Source organism: Martes martes (assembly GCF_963455335.1).
Source record: "Martes martes genome assembly, chromosome: X".
Taxonomy (NCBI): Eukaryota; Metazoa; Chordata; class Mammalia; order Carnivora; family Mustelidae; genus Martes; species Martes martes.
The window spans coordinates 80,961,799-80,986,487 of NC_137897.1; the positions used below are offsets into that span (position 1 = coordinate 80,961,799).

General features: G+C 36.1%; 1 protein-coding gene across 1 annotated transcript in view; it reads left to right on the forward strand.

The window, feature by feature from the left end:
- Positions 1 to 24,689, forward strand: part of IL1RAPL2 (interleukin 1 receptor accessory protein like 2) — a gene marked incomplete at both ends in the record, with an annotated part of 1,178,754 nt that overhangs the window by 1,152,280 nt on the left and 1,785 nt on the right. The window contains 2 exons of the mRNA XM_080795622.1: positions 7,369 to 7,512; positions 13,550 to 13,720. Coding sequence (XP_080651748.1) covers positions 7,369 to 7,512; positions 13,550 to 13,720 — 315 coding nt within the window. The remainder of the gene's footprint in view (positions 1 to 7,368; positions 7,513 to 13,549; positions 13,721 to 24,689) is intronic.

Genomic DNA, 24,689 nt, shown 5'->3' on the forward strand with positions numbered 1-24,689 from the left:
AACTGAGAATATTAATTCCCATCTTTCTCATCTCCAAATATCAGAGTGCTGCAGGGTTCGGGTCCCCTCCTCTCTCTTATTCCCTAGATGATTTCATTCTATCTCCATCTCATGGGCTTACTTACATATATGCTGACAACTCCCGAATTTATATCTATAGCCTGCCTAATCTTCTTGCCTAAACTCCAGAGTTATATTCTTAACTGCCTATTCAACAACTGTTCAAAAACCCCACTAGTAGACATATCTAGTAGGCATATCAATCTTTCCTTGTCCCAAATAAGAATTCTGATTTCTCCTTCCTGTAAACCTGATCCTTCAGTTGCCTTCTCCATCTCCATCTCCATCACCATCCTTCCAGTTGCTCAGGCCAAAATCCTGGAAGTCAGTCTAGTCCTCCAGCAAATCCCATGGCTCTGTTTTCAAAATATGTCCAGATTCTGATGACTTTCCTCACCTTAATTGTTACCACCCTAGTCTGAGCCACCAACATCAGTTGTTTGGCTCATGGCAGTGGCCTCCTAACGGTCTTCCTGCTTCTTCCTTGTCCCCTTATAGTCTATTCTCATTACAGTAGCCAGACTGATCCTTTTAATATGTAAGTCAGATCATATTCCTTAAATCAGAGCCCTCCAATTATAGAACCCTCTCTCTTACACTCAGAATGAAATCCCAAATCTATGCCATGGCCTACAATGCATAACATAATCTTTTGTGATATCTGATCTCATGTTCTACTACAATCTGCCTGTCTTAAATAGCACAAACACTAGCTTCCTTTCTATTTCTTGTGCTCACCAAGCACAGTCCTGGCTGATGGTCTTTGCATTTGCTATTTCCAGGGCCTGGAACACTCTTCTTCCCACTGTTCCTATGACTCACTTACTCTTTTCATATAGATCTCAGCTTAAATATTACCTACTCAATACCTTTCCCTGGCCACACTATATAAAATAATACTACCCAACACTCCCTTTGTTTTTGCTTTTTGTTTTGTTTTCTGTTGTTTAGAATTTTGAAATTGTAATACAGTTTTTTTTAAGATTTTATTTATTTATTTGACACAGAGAGGGAGATCACAAGTAGGCAGAGAGGCAGGCAGAGAGGGGGAGGCAGACTCCCCGCCAAGCAGGGAGCCCAATGTGGGGCTTGACCCCAGGACCCTGAGATCATGACTTGAGCTGAAGGCAGAAGCTTAATGACTGAGCCGCCCAGTCACCCCTGTAATACAGTTTAAATCAGTGTGCCAGGTCCATTTCATCTCCTTCACTGCCAGATCTGGGGGCAGGGACTGCTTCATTTTCTCAGCCTTCTCTTTGTGATAATCAAGATATCAAGGTATCTGCACTTCCTCTGTTTAAAAATTTTTAACTTTACTGAGGTAAAATTGACAAAATTGTAAGATATTTAAAGTAACAACATGGTGATTTGATACACATGTACACTGTGAATGGGTATCCCTTGTTGAATTAATTAACACATCCATTACTGCACCTATATACCTTCTTCTTCTTCTCCTTTTTATTTATTTATTTATTTTTTGGGTGAGAATATGTAAGTTCACCCTCTTAACAAATTTCAGTTATACAATACAATGTTATCAACTATAGTCACCATTTTATACATTAGATCCTCAGATCTTATTCATTTTACAACTAAAAGTTTGTACCCTTTTACAAATTTCTCCCTATTTCCTCCCATATTCCCAGCCCCTGACAGTCATTTTCTTACTCTCTTTTTCTATGACTTCAGGGGTTTTTTTTTAGACATAGATAAACATATAAGTGATAACATGCAATATAATATTTACCTTTCTCTCTCTGGCTTACTTTACTTAACAGAATTCCCTCCAGTTTCATCCATGTTTTAGTAAATGAAAGGATTTTATTCTTTTTCAAGGTGAACTAATATTCAAATATATATATATATATGTGTGTTTGTGTGTGTGTGTATGTGTGTGTATACATATACACACATATATATATGTATGTGTCGTATTTTCTTGATCTAATCATTTACTGAACTATCCATCACTTTCTTTTTTTTCTCTTGCTTGGCTTTATTTCTGTTTATTGTGTTTTTTATGTATCTGTTTTCTTCTTTTTTATTTATTTAAATCCAATTAGCCAAGATATAATACATCATTAATTTCTGATGTAGTGTTCAATGATTCATCAGTTGCTTATAACACCCAGTGCTAATCACATCATATGCCCTTAATGCCCATCATGGAGATGTGTTGGGGGATGGGGTATTTTTTTGCTTATCTCCCCCGCCTCACTACAATATAAACTCCATGAGAACAGGGACTTTTCCCACCTTATTTACGCTATACCCTTAGGGCATAGAATATAGTAGGTACTCAAAAATATTTGTTTGGTGAAAATCCTTCTCCTAGAGGGCCAAAGCAATAGGCTGGAAATAGGTAATAAGGATTGGTAAAGACAGGATGTATCTGTGATTTTCTCTTGATTAGTGTCTGCCTTGGGCTACCTAAATGCATTTCTCTTTTTAAAGAAATTCAGTTTCCAGATTGAGGATTGAAAACTTAAATACCTCAGGGGCCAGGCAGATAGTGAACTTTTGTTTTTGTTTTTGTTTTTAAGAGGCTGGATATTAGGGGGAAAAAAGCACACAGGCTAGAGAAAACATGCTTCACCTTAAAGGGGCAATAACTACTCTTTTCTAGAAGATTATTGCCATGCTTGTTGAAATGTAAACCCAGGAATATGAGAACTTCTGAATTTTCAAGTTAAGTTGAAACACTAAGCATGCAATCTTTTGATTTTTAAATATTAGCATTCATGATTTGGAAATATTATATAGAACAACAAAACCTTTTGGGGGAACATGGTATACCAGTGTGCACTCTCTGTTTTAAGTAGCAGTTTAATTTTTTCACTATGCTTTGCAAAAGGATGCAGTTCATCTTCCCTTATTCCATTTTCTTTAGGAGCACTCAACAATATGGTAGAGCTCCAGAAAAGAGCAAGAAGCCTTATGGCTCTGCTCCAGTGTTTTTAATCAGACTAAGCTCTGGCTTGTCTAGAAAAACTTCAGATGTTTCCTTTGGAGTTGAACCTTTTAAACTTTATCACAGCATAGCCTGGCCTCAGTGGCTGCAGTGTTTCCACCTGGAATATGAGTATGGTTTTTTCTATGGAACAGTAACTTCCTGATGAGCTGTAAGTCAGACGTTGAAAATGCCCTAAGTGATAATTATGGAGAAGAAACATTTGATGAATCCTTTCATACAATGAAAAAGCCTTTCATAAGATGAAAACTCATGTCTAATATATCCAATTAACACGGTCAGGCTTTCTCAGAGCAAAACGACCCTTTCCAATGCATCTTTTACCTGCACCTACCACTTGCTCACTCCCTGATGAACTATTATCAACAATTACAACTAACATTTTAGTAAGAAGTCCATCCCATTTGTGTGTGTGTGTGAACGAGACTGAATTTATGCTAAGGAAATTATGGTAATTGTTTCTTACCTGCACATACTACCTTTCCCACAAACAAATCTTATCACTGAATCTCTCTGTTCATTCCCAGTGCTACTGCCCCATGCTGAACCCCCAATCTGTACAGGAAACCCTCGGGTGGGATCTCCTAACCTGCTTCCCAACTTATGAGCTAACTCAAAACATTTCCAGTCTTCCCTCTCTCTAGTCCCTTGGCTTCAGCTGCTACTTTGCCCATTCTATAATGTCCAACCCCCATTCAAAGTGAAGAGATAGTTGGGTTCAAACTAAGAAGGTTAAAAAGAATTATACTTTTACTTTGAGTGCCTACAAAAAGTTACAATCCCATAAATTGCTATTCTGGATATAGCTATCTTTGTGATGTGTATATAAGACACAGTCCAAATAAAATGACTTTCACCTTCTCAGGAAATGTCCCTAGAAGTATAGATCCTGCTGAGATAGGAAATGGCAGTTGAAAAGAGAAGACAAAAGAAAAGCCAGGTGTCATGTGGGTGATGGCAATTCTGCCCTCTGATTATAGGATGCATGTTTCCCTTTTAATGTCTCTGCCTGGGCTGAATCAAAGAATACTGTTTGAGTCTCAGGACTAGGTACACAGTTTTCAACGTAAACAGCCATCATTAGGTAATATCTTTCAAAATCATTTTTATAAAATGGACCCCCAAACCACAAAGTTACTTTTCACACTATGATTTTCTTCCATATATTTACTGCTGAAAAAAGGTTTCTGCTACTTGGGAGCACAAATTGTTCCTACTGCTGAAGTTTCTCATCTACCTAATAGCAACTCTACTCTGTAAATAGCATAGAAATTGCTGAAAAAATTCCCATTTGGTGACTTTGAAAGCAGTTGAATTCTATTCTGACCAGAAAGAGAGACAGACAGAAATAAGGAAAGAGTAAGAGTCAAAAATATTTGCAACAGTAAATGAACATTTACAGCAGAAAAAACATGTTGTATCAAGTCAATCAATGTCCTAATACCAAAGAGAAATCAGTTTCTAGAGTAACAAAAAAGTCATTGCTCTGTCAATTTAACACTGGCTGTTAAGAATGCATAATTGATGTAAGATGGTAAGAAAACAAGCAAAGATTTTGATATTGTAGCCCCACACAGGTCTCATAAAAAAGCCTGCCTTGCCACCCATATACAGGTACACAGTGGCTCCTGGGGAGCTACATCCATATAGAGGGCAGGAGGCAGAGCTAATGTGTGGTATGACTTTTTTTTTACCTGAAACATTGTGGCTCAGTTTTCAAAATGACTACCTCTCACACCAGGCAGGACAGAGATAGAATCCAGTTTCCTATCCCTACTTGTTATGGGTCTGCTCATGATATTCCTCATTAATATATTTTGTCCTTCACAGCAGCCCCACTCCCTTCCTTTTTCCATCATTCCCTCTCTCTCCTTACTCAAAAAGAGTGACATTTACTTATGCTTCTTACATTTCCACTCAGTGACTTTCCTGATTGAACATGCTGTCTCTGGCTTCTACCATCTCCTCTCTCACTCCACCTCCTTTCCAAAACCAAATTCTCTCTCCCCATGAAACCTAAAACTTTTCTTCATATGCTGGACTCCATAAGGCCCTTCTTTTCTCTCCGGTACAACTACAGAATTCTTCAGTATCCTCTAATGAAGTGCATGAGACCTACTCAGTCCTTTCATTCTGCCTGGTGAATTGTAGTTTAGGTTATTTCCCTAGAAAGGGCAGAAGGAGCCAAAATTCACTGCAAGTTCCATATTCTTATGGAGCATTACCAACTGTTCTATGAAGCAAAAGGGAGAAGTCTTTCCTCTGTCAATTTCCAGGCTGAAGCTTACAAAACAGTAGTGTAATAAAAAGGGTCTTAAATTTGAAACTAGAATATCTGGGCTCAAATCCCATCTTGGCCACTTCTTAGGTATATGACCTTGAGTAACTGAATTAAACTACTGAGTCTCAGATTCTTCATTTATAAATTTGCCCTATAGGATTCTTGCCCTCAAGGTTTACTTAAAGAATATATTAATAGGCTGGTTGAAAATTTTATGTACAATATATCTATATTATATATATGTAGTAGTATATTTTAAATACTATGTAGTATATGTGTAGTAAAAATTATATGTAGTATATATTGTATATATTTATCTTTTTCTTTAATCTTTTTTTTTAAAGATTTTATTTATTTATTTGACAGACAGAAATCACAAGTAGGCAGAGAGGCAGGCAGAGAGAGAGGGGGAAGCAGGCTCCCTACTGAGCAGCGAGCCCAATGTGGGGCTCGATCCCAGGACCCTGAGATCATGACCTGAGCTGAAGGCAGAGGCTTAACCCACTGAGCCACCCAAGCGCCCTTTTTGTTTAATCTTAATCGTCATATCGAGCCTGCCTAGTTTCTCTTAAGCAATAACCCTATGTAGAGACAAGGGATATCCCCAGGGAAAGGTTGACAATCTGTTTGTTAAGAGATCTTCAGGAGTGGCAGTCTGTCATGGTCAGAAATTTGATTTTGACAGTGTCACAGAATTTACCCATTCAGGGAGGCTGATTGATATAAACCAAACTCATAAACAACTGATATACAAACTAGAAAGTCATTCTCTTTTCCAGTTTCTAGCTACATAGTAAGCAGAACTGATAATTTTAAAAAGTCAGTTAGTAATTATGGAATTAGATTAAGGGGAGGTTAACTAATATTTTATGCAATTTTATCTATGTTTTATTAAGATGAATGAATATCCCTATCTCACAGAGGAAAATATATTTTTGGTCTGGTGTCTTTCAGATTCAGTCTTTCCCTTCTAGACATTGCTGAATTCACATTCTAAATTCTCTTCTGACTTCCCATTCCTCTGAATTTCATGGCACTATCCTCTTTTTTGATGATACCCCTTAGATTTGTTAATATCACTAATTAAGCTACACATAAGTCACATTCCCTGAGCCTGGGATACATTAGATCTCCTTCCATTATGTGTTGATTTAATTTTTGCAGCTATTAGTGTTCTAGGGGTGCTCCTCTGGAGCAGCCTAGGGCTACTATCAGTTAGCCTAGTGTTGGATGAATAGTGCAAGTTATTAGCCTGGGTTTCTCATTCACTTTTAGCCCCACTGGGCATATTATATTATATACATATAATAGTCATTTATTCAAATAAGTAGGGGGAATGGATAAGCTAATTTTCCCAGGTCACCTTCTATTGGATTATTTTCCTAGGCTTAAATGAAACAGTTAAATCTTGAAAACTCATTCAATTTGATTTGATTCTGAGAATAATTTTATGATGCTGCTCTCATGTAGAATAGGGCCTGTGGCCTGAGAAGTACTAGATGGTAATCTTACTAAGTCAATAAGATAATTTAATAGAAACAACAAAATACTGGCCCTAGACCCAGAAAAAGGCAGTTCTAACATTTCCCTGAGATACACTTAAAACAGAAGTATATGTGTAAGATCTAGATGTGTTCAGAACAAATTGGGAATGACTATTCTTTTTCAAGTAGACATCACTTTCAAGAGTAAAAAATTGGGGCGCCTGGGTGGCTCAGTGGGTTAAAGCCTCTGCCTTCGGCTCAGGTCATGATCCCAGGGTCCTGGGATCGAGCCCTGCATCGGGCTCTCCGCTCCGTGGGGAGCCTTCTTCCTCCTCTCTCTCTGCCTGCCTCTCTGCCTACTTGTGATCTCTGTCTGTCAAATAATAAATAAAATCTTTAAAAAAAAAAGAGTAAAAAATTATTCAAATCTTCAGAAAGAGTTAATTTTATGAAAGAATCTTTTGGAAAGAAAAGCAGAATGGGTTGTACATCTTACAGACTAGAAATATGGAAAGATCCCAAGTGTTGCTGATTTAATTACCCTTTCCTGTTTATTCTATTGGTTCCAGATTTAATCTACAAAATTGAACTTGCAGGAGGTCTGGGAGCAATCTTCCTTCTCCTTGTACTTCTTGTGGTCATCTACAAATGCTACAATATTGAACTGATGCTCTTCTACAGACAGCATTTTGGAAGTGATGAAACTACCAATGGTAAGCTGTATCCTGTTCAACTTCAATTAAAAGGCATGAATTTTTGATTAGGTAGGAGAATATCCCTAATCTTAGGAGATACATGATGAAATATTTAGAGTTACAGGGCTCATACTAAAGCAAGTTACCCCTCAAACAGTTCAGAAAAAAATTTATGTATTTATCAAGAAAGAACAAAGGGGAGAAAATATTAACAACAGGACAATCTGGGTAGAAGATATACAGACGTTCTCTGAAAATATTTTATTTTTGTATGTTTGACACTATTTCCAAATAAACAGTTTAACAAGGAGACATGAACTGATCTAGAACTAAAACAATTGCTGTCAAAACCCTTCCCCTTACTAAGAAATAAATTAAGAATCAATTCCTTTATTTTCCTCCAGAAAATTCAGATTTAGGTACAGATCATTTTTAGCCATTCCTAACATTGAAAAAATAAACAAATCATTTAAGAAACAGATTAAAAGCTATGAAGAGTCTCTTTTTAAATCTCACAGTGCATCTGGATCCACATATTTTGGATGATTGTAGAACCAGTCTCAAAAATGACCTAAAGGATAGAAATTCAGAATGTAGTTTATAATTTTCTTATATTTGCCATCTAGGGCCCTAGAAATCTTTTGAATGAAATATCAATAAAGCATTGTATTGAGCCTTGTTTCTTTGAACATTCAAAAATAATTTAATTTTTCAAGAGAATAAATTACCATATATCAAATCAATACCAATAAGAAATCATGACATGTAACTCGATATGCATATGCATAAAGTCCTCAGCCACAAACTACTGTAAGTCTTGGAAATATATGTGTGGAACCCCTTAGGTAAACCAAGATTAAAAAGAAGTCCATTTGTAAGTCATTAAAAAGTCAGATTTTGGGGGGCGCCTGGGTGGCTCAGTGGGTTAAAGCCTCTGCCTTCGGCTCGGGTCATGATCCCGGGGTTCTGGGATCGAGCCCCGCATCGGGCTCTCTGCTCAGCGGGGAGCCTGCTTCCTCCTCTCTCTCTGCCTGCCTCTCCGCCTACTTGTGATCTCTGCCTGTCAAATAAATAAATAAAATCTTAAAAAAAAAAAAAAGTCAGATTTTGATTCTATGTTTCATTATATTAAAATAATGAAGGTTAGAGCTTTCGTTTGTTTTTGTAAGATCATGGTCTTAAAGAAGAAGGATTCATGATTTTGTTTATTTTTATAGTGGTAGAAGAAGGGCAGGGTGATGACTGTAAAAAAAAATTGAGGAATCTTCAATATTGGTCCTATGTTTTCTATTATGTAAATAATGATGAGTGGATTTTAATTGACTTATGTTTTCATAGTCAATTAGAGAAATGTTGAATGTTGTTTGATGAGTACATATGCATGCTCTTTATCAAAGCAGTATATCTACCTAATTATTATAGCAGCCATTTAAAAGTATTATAGACCCTTATTCAGACATAGTTTCAAAATGAGAGATTAGGGCCTGTTCCAACCATAATTATGTGCTCCAACAATATATATGAAAGTATGGTCAGTTTCTATATATAGCAATTAATATAGAAAAATCTGTCTTCTCAATCAGAGAAAGACAGCTGTCATATGATCTCTCTGATATGAGGAATTTGAAAGGCAGGGGTGTGGATGGGGGGAGGGGAGGGGAAAATGAAACAAGATGGGACTGGGAAGGGAGATAAACCCTAAGAGACTTTTGATCTCAGGAAACAAACTGAGGGTTACTGGAGGGGAGAGGGGAGGGATAGGGTGGCTGGGTGATGGACATGAAACAAATAATACACACTATGTTAATAAATTGAAAAAAAGAAAAATCTGACTTCTTACTTGCACATGTAAAATAACTAGATTAAATGTACTACTGAGGAAAAAGTTACTGATCCACAGGTGCCAACAAGTGGCTAAATTATCCAACTGGGAATATAGAAGACGCATTGTCTAAATGAAAGAACATGAAAGGGAGGCTCCTGTGATTAATTTGTTTTGAGTCATGAATATAAGCAATTTGTCAATACCCTCTGTGATGATATAATTTATTAAGTTAATCTGCAATAATTAATTATTATTCATCACCCATACCCAAGAATCCAGATTAACTGATCAGTTGTAGTACATATTTGTAAGACTGAATCCATGCTAGCATCATAGGACATTTCAAGATTAAATTTTCTACTTTGCATCTACATCTCCAGTGTGGTCCATGTAGTCAAAAATGACAAAAATCTAGAGCATTTTGGTTAGAAAATTGTATGTACTGATTCCAAACCTGTTGTTTTAGGGAGCAAATGTAATGTGGAAGGAAGGGACTTCAAGGGTTTTCATTAGGAAGGAGAATTCAAATATTTTTTTATTCCTACATGGAAACTTAGACCTTAAATATACAACCTGTACTAGCTGAATGGAATACCAAAAAGTCAGCAGGTATGTGGTGACGATGAATAAATGAACATTAAAGCTCTATTAGAAATACTTGGTTTCAGGGCGCCTGGGTGGCTCAGTGGGTTAAAACCTCTGCCTTCGGCTCAGGTCATGATCTCAGGGTCCTGGGATCAAGCCCTGCATCGCATCGGGCTCTCTGCTCAGCGGGGAGCCTGCTTCCCTTCCTCTCTCTCTCTGCCTGCCTCTCTGCCTACTTGTTGCTTTAAAAAAAAAAAAAAGAAATACTTGGTTTCATGATGCCAAATATCAGCTAGATAACTTCCAAATTTTTCATTACTTTATTTAAGTACTTTGGCATCTTATGGATACATCCTAGTTTTACCCTTATACTTTTTGTTCATATTTTCTCTTTGATTCGTATGTATAGTAGCATTTTCTGAAAGTTCTTACAAAAATGCCTTGTTTTTATAAAATAAAATCAATCCAACAGACTTTTACTTCTTAGTCATTCTTTATAAACATCATTTCATTTTAATCCACCAATGATAGCTTCATTTATTTGACCTTTGAGTTGTTCAGTCATTAAATATTTATTAAGTGTCTACTATGTGGCAGGCTTTACATATATTTACTTATATTCCTCATCTGGATCAACACACATACACATCCTATAGTAGGCACTAGGGATATAATAATCCACAATGTTACACAGTCTTTGCACTTTACAAGCTAAGGATTTAGCACTGTGTTTAGCATAGCCCTAGAACTGGGTTGTAAACAGGAATGGCTTCCTGGTGGTGAACAGGATTAAAATGAACTTTGAAAACTGGAAGGACAGGAGTGACAACAGGAAAATTCTTCACAGTTTGGTTCCCTTCCTCATAACTTCTCTCTTCAGTGGGAACAATATATGTATGGTGATTGCTGTGCAAGCTCTCTTTCTTATAAGTCTCTGCCATCTGCATTGTGCTCTATTTTCTGGTTCCTTAGATGAGCTTCGTCAGCATGATTTAACACAGAAGAAGGCTCATTAGCCTTGCTAGCAAAGTAGTGTTACTTAATTGCCTTTTGGTTTTAAAACAATTTTCAGGCCTTGTTGTTAACCTTATTTACATCATGTTGTTGATTTTGCTCTTCCATCTTTCTCCTCTCTAAGAGCAACAGCTGTGGCTATTCATGAGATTTTTCTTGGCTGCCTATATAAGGCTGAAGTGTGTTTTTTAAACAGTGGCATCTGCATCGCTGCTTGCTCACTAACTGGCATCTTAGAGCTTCTGGGACATCTGACATGGTGGCTTTGAGAGCACTCTTCCTGTTCTGTGCAGCCACCATAAGCTCTTTAATTCTTTAATTCTTTAAATTCTTTAAATATTTAATTCATTTTAAAGGGACATGACTAAAATCAGAAGCAACATTTTCCCAAAAGAATGGTGTGCTTCTAAAATGTTAGGTAAAATTTATTATCCAGACATGTTGGGTGTTAACACATATCAAAGACATCCACGTTCTTTATCACAAATTGATTTGGGATATGCAAATATGGCAATATTTTTCTAGCAGAAAGTCTGTGGCATCACCTATATTAAGGTATAGGTGAAGCAAGTAGGGACGAGGAATATGTGAGTTTAGGCATGTTTGGAGGGCAAATAGTCTTAGGATAAACAATAGGGACAAAAATATAAAGGCCTGGCCAAATGAGTGAAAGAGGTAGTCATTGCAGATGGTTAGCTCATTATAGATGCTCAACAAATCATTGCTGAATAAATTAATAAGTAGTTGAATTTAAGGAGTTTGAAAAGCAGAAATGTCATCAAAATCAGAGGAAACAAGGGTCTAGTCTGACATTATGGAATTTGAGGCAGCAGCACCATCCATTAAGAACAATGAAATACATTCTGTTCATAGGAATGGATCTGTTTGTCCTTTGGCCTATTTTATTCTTCCAGCTGTGTATCATCAGCAGCTCTAAGTCCCAGGTGAATAATTACAGCTGGAGAAAGTCAAGGACTTGCAGGTGCATCCTGAGCTTGATTGGAACAGGGGCAGAGGTGCTAAGATTACCAGGAGGTTCTTACATTAGCATTGCTTATGAACATTCTCACTTCCAAGTGGTGTTTTATGCATACGAGTGGAATGTGCCCCATTTGTAAGCCAAATGAGCTCAACTATCCAGGGCAGTCCTTCATGTGCATCTGCTTCTTGGCAATCAAGTAACCCAACCAAGGTTTATGGAAGCCTTTTCCAGCCAGAGGACATGCTAAAGAAAAGCCTCTTGTCTTCAGGCACCATCATAACGTAAATAACCATAGTTCCTTTCATGTGAGGGTGGTGAAGACTGGAATCTTACTAGAATTAGAAAAATATAATCCTACCTCAGATATCACTAGATAGTCAGGGTATGCCACGTACTTCTACTCTAAGGTATTTATATGTCTCCATATACCTATCATTTATTTCTCCTTTAGTAGGTAGAACTAAATCATTAATGGTATAGATGAGTGGCTGCTTCATTCTGTAAATTACGTTTTGGTCAGGATTTGCTATATTATAATCAGGTCTGCTTTAATGGAAAATATTGATGAGTTTTAGAAACAAACCCTGAAATATTTGCCTATCTTTTAAAATTATTATTTGCAAGTAACAAGGCTTACTAAATATTAACAGTTTCACTTAAGTCTATGTTCACTACATTAACTTTTAAAAATAATTTTCTATAAATAAGGGAATTTAGAAAAACACTATAACTTTTCCAATGTGGCTTTTCTAAAACCAATGGGGACTAATAACTTGAGTGATTGTATTAATAATTTTTAGAGGAAGAAATATGTGAACATTTTACATTTTCTCTTTGGAGAGGCTGGAGAGAGAGAGCCAGCACAGCAAAGGAGGAAAAAAAATACTTTCTCAAAGCATAGTTAATTCCCTAAGTGTGTGAGGGGAAAACCTAATTTAGCAATAATGGAAGGATGTATATTTCGAAACAAAGACTTCTTTTGGAAGCTTGTGTCAAATTAGTTGGCCATGGATTGAACAAGAATAACAGACAATGCACTTGTATAAAACCCAGCTGCTGTCTCTAATATTTGATAATGAACTACTTTTTGTATATGAAGATGATGACACTAACCAACTGGAAATATGGCATGTGTTGTGAGTAGTGTCTCCAGGAGTGAGGCTGGATTATTTTGATCTTCCAGACTCTAGGGCCCAGCCCCTCTTGGATCTCTTGCACATATTTGTGCAAACGAGGTATATAGCCTGTGACCAAGTAACAGAGCCAAGCCAACTGGCACAGAAAAAGTTCAAATCCATGACTTTGGTCTATTTAGTCCTGCATTCAAACACACTGAGCTAATCATTCACACATCATTGAACATCACAAATATGTATAGTCACCAAAAGTCACAAACAATAATTCTCTTTTACTCTGTCCTGACTATAGGTTTCCCATTACCATGATTGTTTAAGCTCATATCATATGACTAGGTTATGTGGAAATGTACTAGATTTCTTATAACATGGCATGTGGTTTATTTTTTTCTAATTGTAAATGACAGTCACTAATTATACTGTTTAGTTCAGCCTGTTAATGGTTATAGACATTTAGTAGTTAAAGAGAACCTACTAATACATAAAACCCACTTGTTGTTCTTTGTATTTAAGACAACAAGGAATATGATGCCTATCTGTCTTACACAAAAGTGGACCAAGATACCTTAGAGTGTGACAATCCTGAAGAAGAGCAGTTTGCTCTTGAAATACTGCCAGATGTCCTGGAAAAACACTATGGATATAAACTCTTCATTCCAGAAAGGGACCTGATTCCAAGTGGAAGTGAGTACTTTCAGTTTTGTATTTAAAATTTTTATTTCTTTTATGAAGTTATATGGAGGCTTCAGATGTCAGAACCAAGTATTTAGATAGTTGTTTCTCATAGGAGATTTTATTAAATTCAAATTTCTCCACTATGTCTGTGTCCTGGCGTGCAAATTTTTTAAAAGGTATTCTCACTTGCATTTTAGTTATGGTTTTACATTTTAGGTATTGTGCCTTAATGGTATTTTTTTAATTACATTGCCTTAGCATTCTAAGAAAATGATGATCCTTAAAAAAATATAGAAGTCAAAGCCTTTTCAACGCATTTCAGTTCCAAAGCTGGTCTTCTGTCATTGTGCTTCTACTTATACCTACATTCGTTGTCGCTAATAACTGAAAATATGCCTTGTTACTCATTTCCAGATTTATTGGAACAAAAACACATTAAAAAAAAGGTATGTGAGACTATTGGGTATAGAACTCACTGTGTATTTAAAGAGGCTCTGGACAATGTGGGCTTGAATGTTACTTTTAAGTTATGCTACATATTGAAAGCTATATTTGAGCTTCTAGAATAAATTCAGGTTCAAGTAAAAAATATATATTTAGTTCCTGTTCATGTTCAGAGTGCTGTACAGGTTAAAGTGTAAGGGGAATACAGGAAAGCTTAAAATATGACCCTGTCTTCAAAGAGTTTAAAATGCCATTGAAGATAAATACAACCGCTAGAATTAGTTTGCATATGAATCTATATTAATATACTTGAGGGGGGTTAAAATGTGACTACAAATCAGAATATGATAATTTGTACCCATGTGATAACAAAATTAAAAAGCTTATATTTCCCATACTTCACAGTATATAAAACATTTTCACATAATTTCATTTCATGTTTGTAATAATCCTATGTAGAAAAAGAGTTGATACTATTATCCTTAACTTACAGATAAGAAAATAAGTTCAAGTAGTCCAAGATCAGATAGCTGGCAAATGGTAGAGCTAGGATTAGAATCTGGATCTATTTGACTCTGGTTCTCAGTCTATTAGATCATGCTATTACTCCAAAACATTTATTCAGATTATCAGCCGTCCACCAAGTTCACTAAACTGAAAGGAGATAATTTGAAACACTTGAATTTTGGTTGTTTATCTCTTTTCTCAGAATGCATATGTATCTAAGTATGTTTCTGTATGCACGTGAATATGCACACTTAAATGTACATAGAAAGAAACAAAGAAAACAATATTTACTGGTCAATTACTCCCTGTACCACAAATGTAATAATTCCCCAAGCTCCTTCTCACAGTCTTCCACTCTTTTCTTTCTGTGATTCTTTTCATCTTTATGACTTGAGATACCAGTTCTACATTGATTGAACCCCAAGGAACCTGTTGATACCTCTGAGTCATCTTTGATTCTTCTGTATCTCTCTCCTAAATCCAGTGTCCGTTTCATCTTTTCCATGCTCAGTTTTACCTTCTAGTGTAGGCCTTAATCACCTCATTACTACAATGTTGATTACTCTCTGCCTTCCTTAGTATTCCTCTCATCCATCTATTTCCTCAAATATGTATAATTTCTTGATCATATCACTTCCCCATTCAACCTTAAATTGTTCACCATCTCCTGTAGGATAAAATCCATAATCATCAGTTAAACACTTCTGTAGTCTGGTGTTAGCCCAGATCAATCTCCTAAACTTGTTTTTCACCATTTCCTTACACCTTTCACTCTAACCACATTGTGCCTTTGATACACATTGTGTGTCCTTGTAATGCTTTTGTTCATGCTAGCCTTTCATACCTTTACAAATCTTATTTACTCTTCTCCATATCACTGCCTGTATAAAAGGCCCATAATAATTTCTCCAGCCCAAAGTTCACACATAAGGTCACTTTTTGGCCTATAAACTTTTTTACTCCTGTGACATTTTATTTTATTATTTTATATAGTTTCCCATCTGTTTATATTTTATCTACTCAACAAGATTATAAGCTTCATGAGGGCAGAGACTATATGTCATTTATCCCATATTCCTGTCATCATCTAGCAGAAAACTTGAGCTCATTGAATGCTTCATAAGTGCTTGTTGATTTTGTTTGAGCAGTGTCTAGGATAGGAGGAAATAATGAGAATGAAGTAAGTCAGGGTTTAAATTTTTGCATGACAGTGCCTAAATGGCATTTTTCGTTAACAAGGCAAATGTGAAAGCTAAAAAGGAGCTTTCTACTGGGAGAAAAAAAAAATCGTGAGTAATTCATATGAATAGCCTCAGTCCTTAAACTAGGTTAAAGAGTATATTGTTTTTATTTTTTTTATATTCAAAAGAATACTAAAAGGGGTTTAACATTGATATGAAATTAAAAACATTTCTTTACTATTTTGTTTAATTTATTAGATTACTATTTATTTTTTCTACTTTGTCATGAGTATCTTTTTAAATGTAAAAATTTTGCAACATCAATTTTCAGAGTTATATCCTAAATTGTATTAAAGTAATATCATTACCAAAGTGGAATTTGTACTGTTAAGTCATCTTCAATAGGATTCAATGTGGTGCTGGGCTTTCTGTCTTCTTGCATTCCAAAATTGTTGGCACCACAATAGCTGGTCTTTATCAACTCCACCACTTCTTCTGAACTGGAAAACAGTGCTTTACCACTGCATACATCAGAAAGGGAAATGGAGATAATATGGAACACAAGAGAGTCACTTTACCTAGGAATCAGTAGATGACACTAGCTTATTATGTAAAGAAGAAGCTGTTGTGCATAGGTGAGAGTCAGACCTAGGCAGCATGAAGGTGAAAGAGATGCATCCCCAAATTATATCTTCTTAATGCTCCCATATAGTCTATTTTGGTGACCTGACTGGTCAATTTAACCAACACAGTGGGTCAATGTAGTCAACAGGTGGTAAAATATTTTACACCTCATTGAGTTAGCTAGTTGTTTGGCTAAATTGATTGAAATTAGTTGTTTCGGTGTATCAGAGACACATCTGAACATCCTCTTTGACAATAGAGTGCGAGGCTTATATAAGCCATATTTCCTAGCTCTAAGCTACAAGATTTGAGTTGGGGACTGTAACTCACTGAATAAGAAGAGATATTAGGAAGTTGTCACCTAGTATACCCTGACATTTAAAGAACTTAACATAAAAACACCCAAGAAGTCATTAGGATGGCAGAGAATTTACAGTCCATAGAAGATCATTTTAATTTTTTTGAGATTATACAACCATCAGACTGAGCAGGGATTTGGTTTCTGTGTACTCAATGGTGCACAGGAAGACTCCTTTTATAAGTAAGCCATTTGGGATAACTATGCAGTTTTTAGATGCAACCACTGGAGGGTGTTTGATTTTAATCCTTCCTTCCTAAATGAGGAAATTCTTGTTCTCTGAATTCTGATTTGCGAGTGTAACCTGCAGAAGTTCTTAAAAAGGCCCTTTGACAATTTTTCTTTTTCCATCAACATTTTAGAGCTGGCTGAGCAGTCACCATGTCACGATTAACGAGTTTTTTCTTGGCATTTTTAGCATGCATTCAGGAAGTTGATGAAGTATATGAATAATACACTTGATTTACACATGAATGACAGAGTAGAAAATTTTGGACTTGGTGTATGTGTGTTATTAAAGAAGCTTCTGTGGTCTGTATTTGCAACCATTGGTACAGATTTAACAGGTTATGCTATATAAACATAGACACATTCCTGGGGGGAAAAACTAGTTACAATATTATAAGCTATGCTTGTCCCTCACATCTCTTTTAAAATATGTTGACCCAAGACTACTCCTTCCTCCAAAAACTAGCAATGAGGTCTTTGAGGACTGTAAAAGCAGACTTCATAATATCATCCTTGATCTACAACAATAATTTTCTATGAATCAAATTAATGAGGTCTTTGTCATTAACCTATTAATGTTTAATATCTTCACTTTTGATGTATCTTCAGTTTCTTTTGCACCACTCTCATGGTATTCCAACTCAATCTCATTAGCACACATACCTTTCCAATGCATACAGTTTCAAAGTACATGAAGGGGACTCCGCCCATCTTCTGTCTCCCTCTCAGTCTCTCTCTTCCTCATATGACCAACAGTTCTCAAAATGCTTCAATAGAAAGATGTTACTTTCCAAGATGAGGTTGTGTCTGCACTGTTTCCACGTGCCCTACTAGGGAAGTGTCCTTTGGCCATCATGAGGCAGCAGAGATGGGGAGATTTGACACAAATATTTTTTTCATAAAGGCTAAAACTAAAAGTCTTCAGCTCTGGACATTATTTTCCTGGCAGTGGCCTACCTTTCCATTCTTGAGCCTGTAGCCAAGATCTTCCTTGTGTTTTCTCAGGTTTGGTGCCTGAATGTGGCAAGAATTCCTACTTTCCAGTAAAAATTTGGTTTGTCTCTTCCCAGGCTAGAAACATCTGTCCTGAGAATAGCAAAAGCAACTTTGTTGCCAACAGGCGTCTGAATGTCAGAACTGACAGACAACCAAAAGAAAGCCAGATAGAAAACACCCTACTCAAACTGCCTAGAGACACAAACTTGAGAAGTAGAGATTTTCTCACCCCTGCAGCTGCTGGGTTTTGTGGTGTAAAGTACTGTACACAGAGCACATTTTGTTCATGGGGCCTAGTGGATCCTTGAGGAATGAACAGATGTGCTCTGAAGCTGACATGTGACCAATAGAACCCAGCTGTGCAATTGAGATCCTGAGATTGGGGACATTTTTGGATGAGTACCATTTAGGTTCTCTATCCCATCTTATCTCAGTGTTTCTGCAAGGATTAAAAAACATAAAAATATAAAAGGTTATTGAATTAGGTTCAAGGCCGCTGATCAGGTGGAGAAAATAACATTCTAAGACTAAAAGTAGAAACAACCCAATCCTGTAGTTGTTGCTTGCCTTTAAAAGAAAGCAATCAAGGTTCTTAAAAATACCTATGTAATATTTATTAACAATTAAAAATTGAGCCTGTTCTGTCTGAAACTTCAGAAAAATCTATAAATATCTAAGTAGACTTTGAAGAGAAAAAATTCCTTCAAAATGATTTATCTTAATGTTCCCTTCTATTCATAGAAAGACTGAGGGGATCTCTATGTGAGTTATTCATGCATTATTACACTAGAGAAAGACATTAGTATACTAAAGATACTGTCACATATATGTTTGATCATCTCTGTCTGCTGAAGTTATATTTATGAATTTGGCCTCAAGTATCAGTATTACTGAAGGAGTAATTGAGTGAGTGAAACTCAAGAATCCCATAACTCCTTCAGTAATTTAAGGGAAATGATAATGTCTGATTACATTCTTACATTTCCTCACTATTCTAATCTTCAGTTTTCTAATACTTAGTGCTAGCCATGTGATTGTGCTGACAGTGGAATGACAAATGAGTGGAGAATACATCTGGTGTCAGATGATCCCTAGTCACTTCTAAGTGAGGCATGCAAAAAATATTTTTGTACATGGATCTGTAAGTACCCATTGCCAATAGTTCCTCTAATAGCTGGACATAATTGGACACTATTCAAGTAAATTTTCCTTGGGGAGTAATAAAATCCTTTTCTAGGCATTCTGATGTCTGTGACCTAAAAACTGTGAGGCAGGGGTGACATGCACAACCGTGGAAATTTAACACATTGTGAGCAATTAACTCAAATGGAATAAAATTAGATATGCCCACTATCCCCTTCATGTTAAAGTCAAGAGAAAGGGAATTGTACCCCAATATGCCTCCAAATGTGCTGATGTCAATGGACTAAAGTTTCTCACGAGAGTTTGAGGTTAAGAAAGAACTGTGTAGAATTTCAATCAAGAAGTCTACTGCTTGAGGGGCACAAAGAACAGACACCTTAAAAAAAAAAAAGGATCAGAAGACCTGGATAAAACTGTCTTTAAGTACAAAGGAGCCACAGAAAAGACAATTTAAAGAGCAGGTAGTCTTGTTCCTATTCATAATATTCACTGAATGAAATTAATTCCATCTATAAGTTTCTAGGGCATGAGGGTAAGGGAAAAAAGAGGAGGGAAAGGACATTTTGCAGGGTGTTTTTTTTGTTTGTTTGTTTGTTTTTTGCTACTCTCCACATTATCTTTCCCTCAATATTTTCTCAATGTTTTCCATTACCTATCTTTACTCTCAGGAAAGAGGTGAAGAGAGATGAGAAAGAATTTAGAGATGAGGATAATATTCCAGAGTAGATTCTGCCTACTGTAATGCTTCCCTACCCACCCATCCACAGGTAAAATGTAACAGTAAAAGTAAGAGATTCATTACCAGAAATAACAGTCTTCAAAGTCAAAACTGTGAATAAATATAGTTCACTATACTTGCAAGGTCACAGCAAATCCATGTGAGCCATTGATCAACCAACCTATCAATAATAATTAATTAGTATCCTTAACATTACTCAGTAGAGAACAAAATTCTTACCAAAAAATTTAACCCAATGAACTATCTATGAAATATCAAGCCAAGAACTTGGAGAGGGAGGAGAAAGGGAAAGTTTTTGCAGGGTAAGTAATATCACACACTGTTTAGAAAGCCCCTCCTTCCCACACATACACCTAGTTAAATAAAAATTTTATTGCCTCAGTCTTTGTGGCAGACAACACAGGCAGAATCTTACATCTGCCAGAGGCAGAATCAAGACCCAGATTGTTAGTAATATCAGCAGACAAAGTCAGGTTGTCAACCTAAATAACTCTTTCAACAAGTTAGTATTAAGCTTCATTATTTAAGATGCATATAGTATTTTCAGTGAGACTACATTATAAAGTGCCTCACTATAAGTGTCTAGTTATACCAGAGGGCAAATAGTTTTTCCCAAATATATAGTGCGGAATAATACATTTTTCTTTGATACATAGGAAACCTATATTATTTTTGCTGGTTTCTCCATACCAGTTAAAGGAAAGGACCCATCTCAATCAATTAGAAAGAACTCATTTCTGATGTCAATTTAGAGATTAAATATTGATTTTAAGTCTTAAAATATTAACCCATAGGTTTTTAGAAATACCACCGCTGATATCTATGAGTTAGCTAATGTTAGCCAAAAATTAATGAATTAGTATCTATATTAATGCATCCTTTCTCATCTTAATGATTTGTCTGTTAGTGGATGTACATAGCTGTGGGTATAAAAACCATTATTATTTGAACCTGGAAAAATAGTAAATCGTGTCTTTGTCTATAGGTTAGTTGTCTTTTAACTTTTTAAAAATATGCCATCTACCCCTAAAAATGACCCTGACATAAGAATATTTCCAAGAAGCTAATTGATTAGTTTGATAACCTGATAAATCAGGTTAGTAGGCAGTAGCAAGACCTCATAGACATTCCTAAATATATAAGGTGGTTTTTTTTTCCTCACTTGTTCTTCTGCCTACATCTGCAACAGATTCAGTGCCTGAGATTTATAAGAGTACTGAGTTCTTTTGGGAAAGTATACACATCACAGTAGAAGCAATTTCTTAGGGCTGCCATTCTTTCTGCTTCTATTTTATTGCTTTATTTCTTTCTTCAGTTACGCTTTTTTTAAATAAGTGTCCTGTTTCCAAGTCACTTTTGTAGAGCTAATTCTACTTTTCTAGATGCACTGTAATTTTGGTTTATACAACTGCCCCAAAAGAATTTTTTAAATTGAATTTGCTTTCCTTTTAATAGTTTTAGGTTGTCACTTTCCTTGTTTCCTATTGGCTTGAACTTTCTTCATTCTCTAATAAGTACACACCCCAAAGTGGGCCTGGTGACTATGCATTTCCTTTCTAGAATATTTCCTAATTTCTGTCAACTCTCAGGATAGACAAATGAAAAAAGGTTCTTTGCACTTGCACTTATAATGTGAAAAATGAATTTATACCAACTCAAGCACCCCTATCAAAACTATGTTCAAGGGGATTTTTTCTTTACCAGTTGTGAAGATCACAAATAATTTAAATGTAATTAGCTTTATTTTGTGTCTGATAATTTGGTATGGTTTCATAGCTTTGCCTAAAGAAGCAGAAGACTATCAGACCCAGGCCTCTTTAATTTTTTTTTTCATCATAGGTTACTTCAAACCAAAATCTACAAAGAAATAACTTAATGACCTTTTATTTAAGGGATATTTTATACTTTTTTATGCGGAAAAAAAAAGAGCCCTTGAGGGATTTCTAGTAGTCAGTTGCTAAATTTGCCAGAATAAGTCAAGGCAAGATTTAATAAATATTCATGTGTGCTGTGGATTTAGGGACTTTTTAAAAAAAGTTTCCTTATTATCTCTTCATGGTAACAAGCTTTTTAAAATGGTTTCTGAAGGTTTCTAAAATGTCCCCCACAAAACCACAGCTCTACCATGGCAAACACCACTGCCTGTCAGAGACTACACTAACTATGGACCAGCAATGTCTTAACATGATACCTGTTTCTGCTTAGTTTACTTGGAACTTTTCCAAACCTAAATACCCTGATGGTCTCTAATTCAGGGGTAGCATACTTTCTCTGTAAAAGCCCAGATAGTAAATATTTTTGACTTTGTGAGTCATATATGGTCTCTGTTGCATCATATTCTTTTTTTTTTTTACAACCTTTGAAGAAATTATTCCTTGCTCATAGACCATGCATAAACAAGACATATTCTTAATGGATCATGCTCTAGTTTGCAGTCATTGGATGTAGACATGCAACCTGGGGGTAAGAGAGAAATTATTTAGGGTACTTGCTGGGTAGAAGCCAGCAACAAGTCCCTGGTTAAAAATTAGGAAATAAAAAATATTAACTCTACCTATTTGGTCTCTTGCTAGTTTACTTATATTTTTCACGATGGCTATGTCCTGTTTTTTCCCAAAGATAAGAAGACAGAAAGTAAAAACTTAAAAAGGGAGGATAAAGAAGGGGGTAAACGGAGATAGACAAAAAGAGAAAGGGAAAACAAGAGAGGGACAGGCAGAAAGAGTGAGCAAGAAAGCAAAAAGGGAGATAAAAGGACAAGAAGGAGACAGGACGGAAAAAGAAAGAGAGAGAGAGGTAGAGAGGAGCTGGTGAGGGGGGTGGTGTGGAGAAAAAACCAGAGAAAGAAAAACAAAGAGAGAGCCAGAATATGGAAGCTAGTGCACAGTCTCTCCTTCTTTTCCTTAGAGCCAGGCAGCTTTTAGAGGCACCTCCCCAGCTGCTTTCAAACATTGAGGTTGTTGCCCAGCCACTGATCACTATCCCAAGAAGTGAAATGTGGGCTCCACATCTGAAAACTTCCACTTGGTTTTTCACCAAGTGAAATGGAACACAAAATTCAGGGCCCAAACAAATGGCTCATGTTTTCTTTGGGACACTTGGTCTGTGTCTACCCAGGGAAAATTTTGATGTACTGACTGACTGACTCCAGTACATATGATTAATGTATATATAGGGCAAACCAGGATAATTCAGACCTTTTTTCTTCCACAGCAGGTTTTCAGCCGGAATTATCTGGATGGTTGCCTCAACTCTCCACTAGGCTTTGCCAGGATAAGCACAGCCAGTGTAATATGCAGGATACAGGGACCACTCCCTCTACCCAAGGTTCCCTTCAACATCCACACCCTGTGCAGCTGAGCATAGTGGGATCTGTCCTGACAGTCATTCCTTCTCGAGGAAAATGCGAATTCTGTCTAATGAATCTTTAAGAGGCTCCCAAAACCCTAAATGTTGCATTTGGCTTAGCTGTCAAATAGCAAAATATAAAAGACAGATGAAGGAGGAGAACCGTACAAATGGAAAGAAAAATTGTACCCTGTTCCCTTCCCCATTCAGGGAGAAGAATAGCAAAAGCCAAAGCCCATAAATCCCAATCAAATTAATAAATATGTGTGTGTATAGTTTCTCTTAAGACTATGGATACCTGGATTGTAAACTTTTTTTCTTTAAGTAGAGGTATGTACATAGAGACAAACCTTTTGTTTTTAAAAATACAGTTAAAAAATAAATTAGACTACATCCCAACACATAGAAAAAGTGTTACTCATAGAGGCACAGTTTATGTGGCAGATGTGCACCTGACAAGATTTGTACAGATCATTTTTCTAATTAAATGAAAAACTACAATTAATGAGAGAAGAATACTACCTGGAATAACCCCTTGGTAAATTATTTTGTAAACAATTCCTCTAAGAAATTAACAATTAACTCATAATTTACCTGGCAAAATTATATTTTCATGGACTCCTGCACTGATGCCATAATTCTGGGTTTGGGTTTTGTTTTGCTTTGCTTTGCTTTATGTAGAGGAAAGGTGAAAAGAATAATGGGAAAGATGCATGATAGTTTATTTTACTGTATCTTACAGATCCAACCTCTAATGATGAAGCTTCCCACATAACTTCTTTCTTTTTGGGAGCAGGAAGAAAGGAAGAAAATGAAGAGTCAGAGCTGTTGATACATTGGGATAGAATTTTTCCACTCTATTGAAACTTTCTACCTTTCCTTCCATTCTGTTTCACCAGTTCTCTGAGTGAAAATTACAGAGTGATAACTTCCCCCATTGTTATTTATGTGGTGTTTTTATTTTGCTTTTTTTGTTTTTATTTATTTTACTTTCGTTTTTTACAGTTTTCAATGCTGATTTTTTTTCTTAAATAATCTCTCTAAATTCTTAAGACGTCCCCTCTCCACTTAGAAGTTGTCTTACAAACAGTCATTGTAACTACTGCATGAGAAAGTCCTAAAATGTATTAAGTAAAAACCAAAACAATAATAACAGCAAATTGTTAAATGGGCAATTCTATGTGTATCTCCTAAAAAGTTTTTTGTTTATCTATAGGGTGTGTAGAAAGTTTAATCATATTCGCTTGTGAAAGTGTTCTTGCTGCCTAGTAGTGGAAATAAAACCCTGGAAAAGAGAGATTCTGTAAAATGTGCATCTATAAAATAAGTTTCTCTTTTCAAGTGGCTTGTACTGGGTTGTTTGGTGGCCCTGCACTATGTACTCCTTAAAAGCAGTCTGTAACCTTGGGC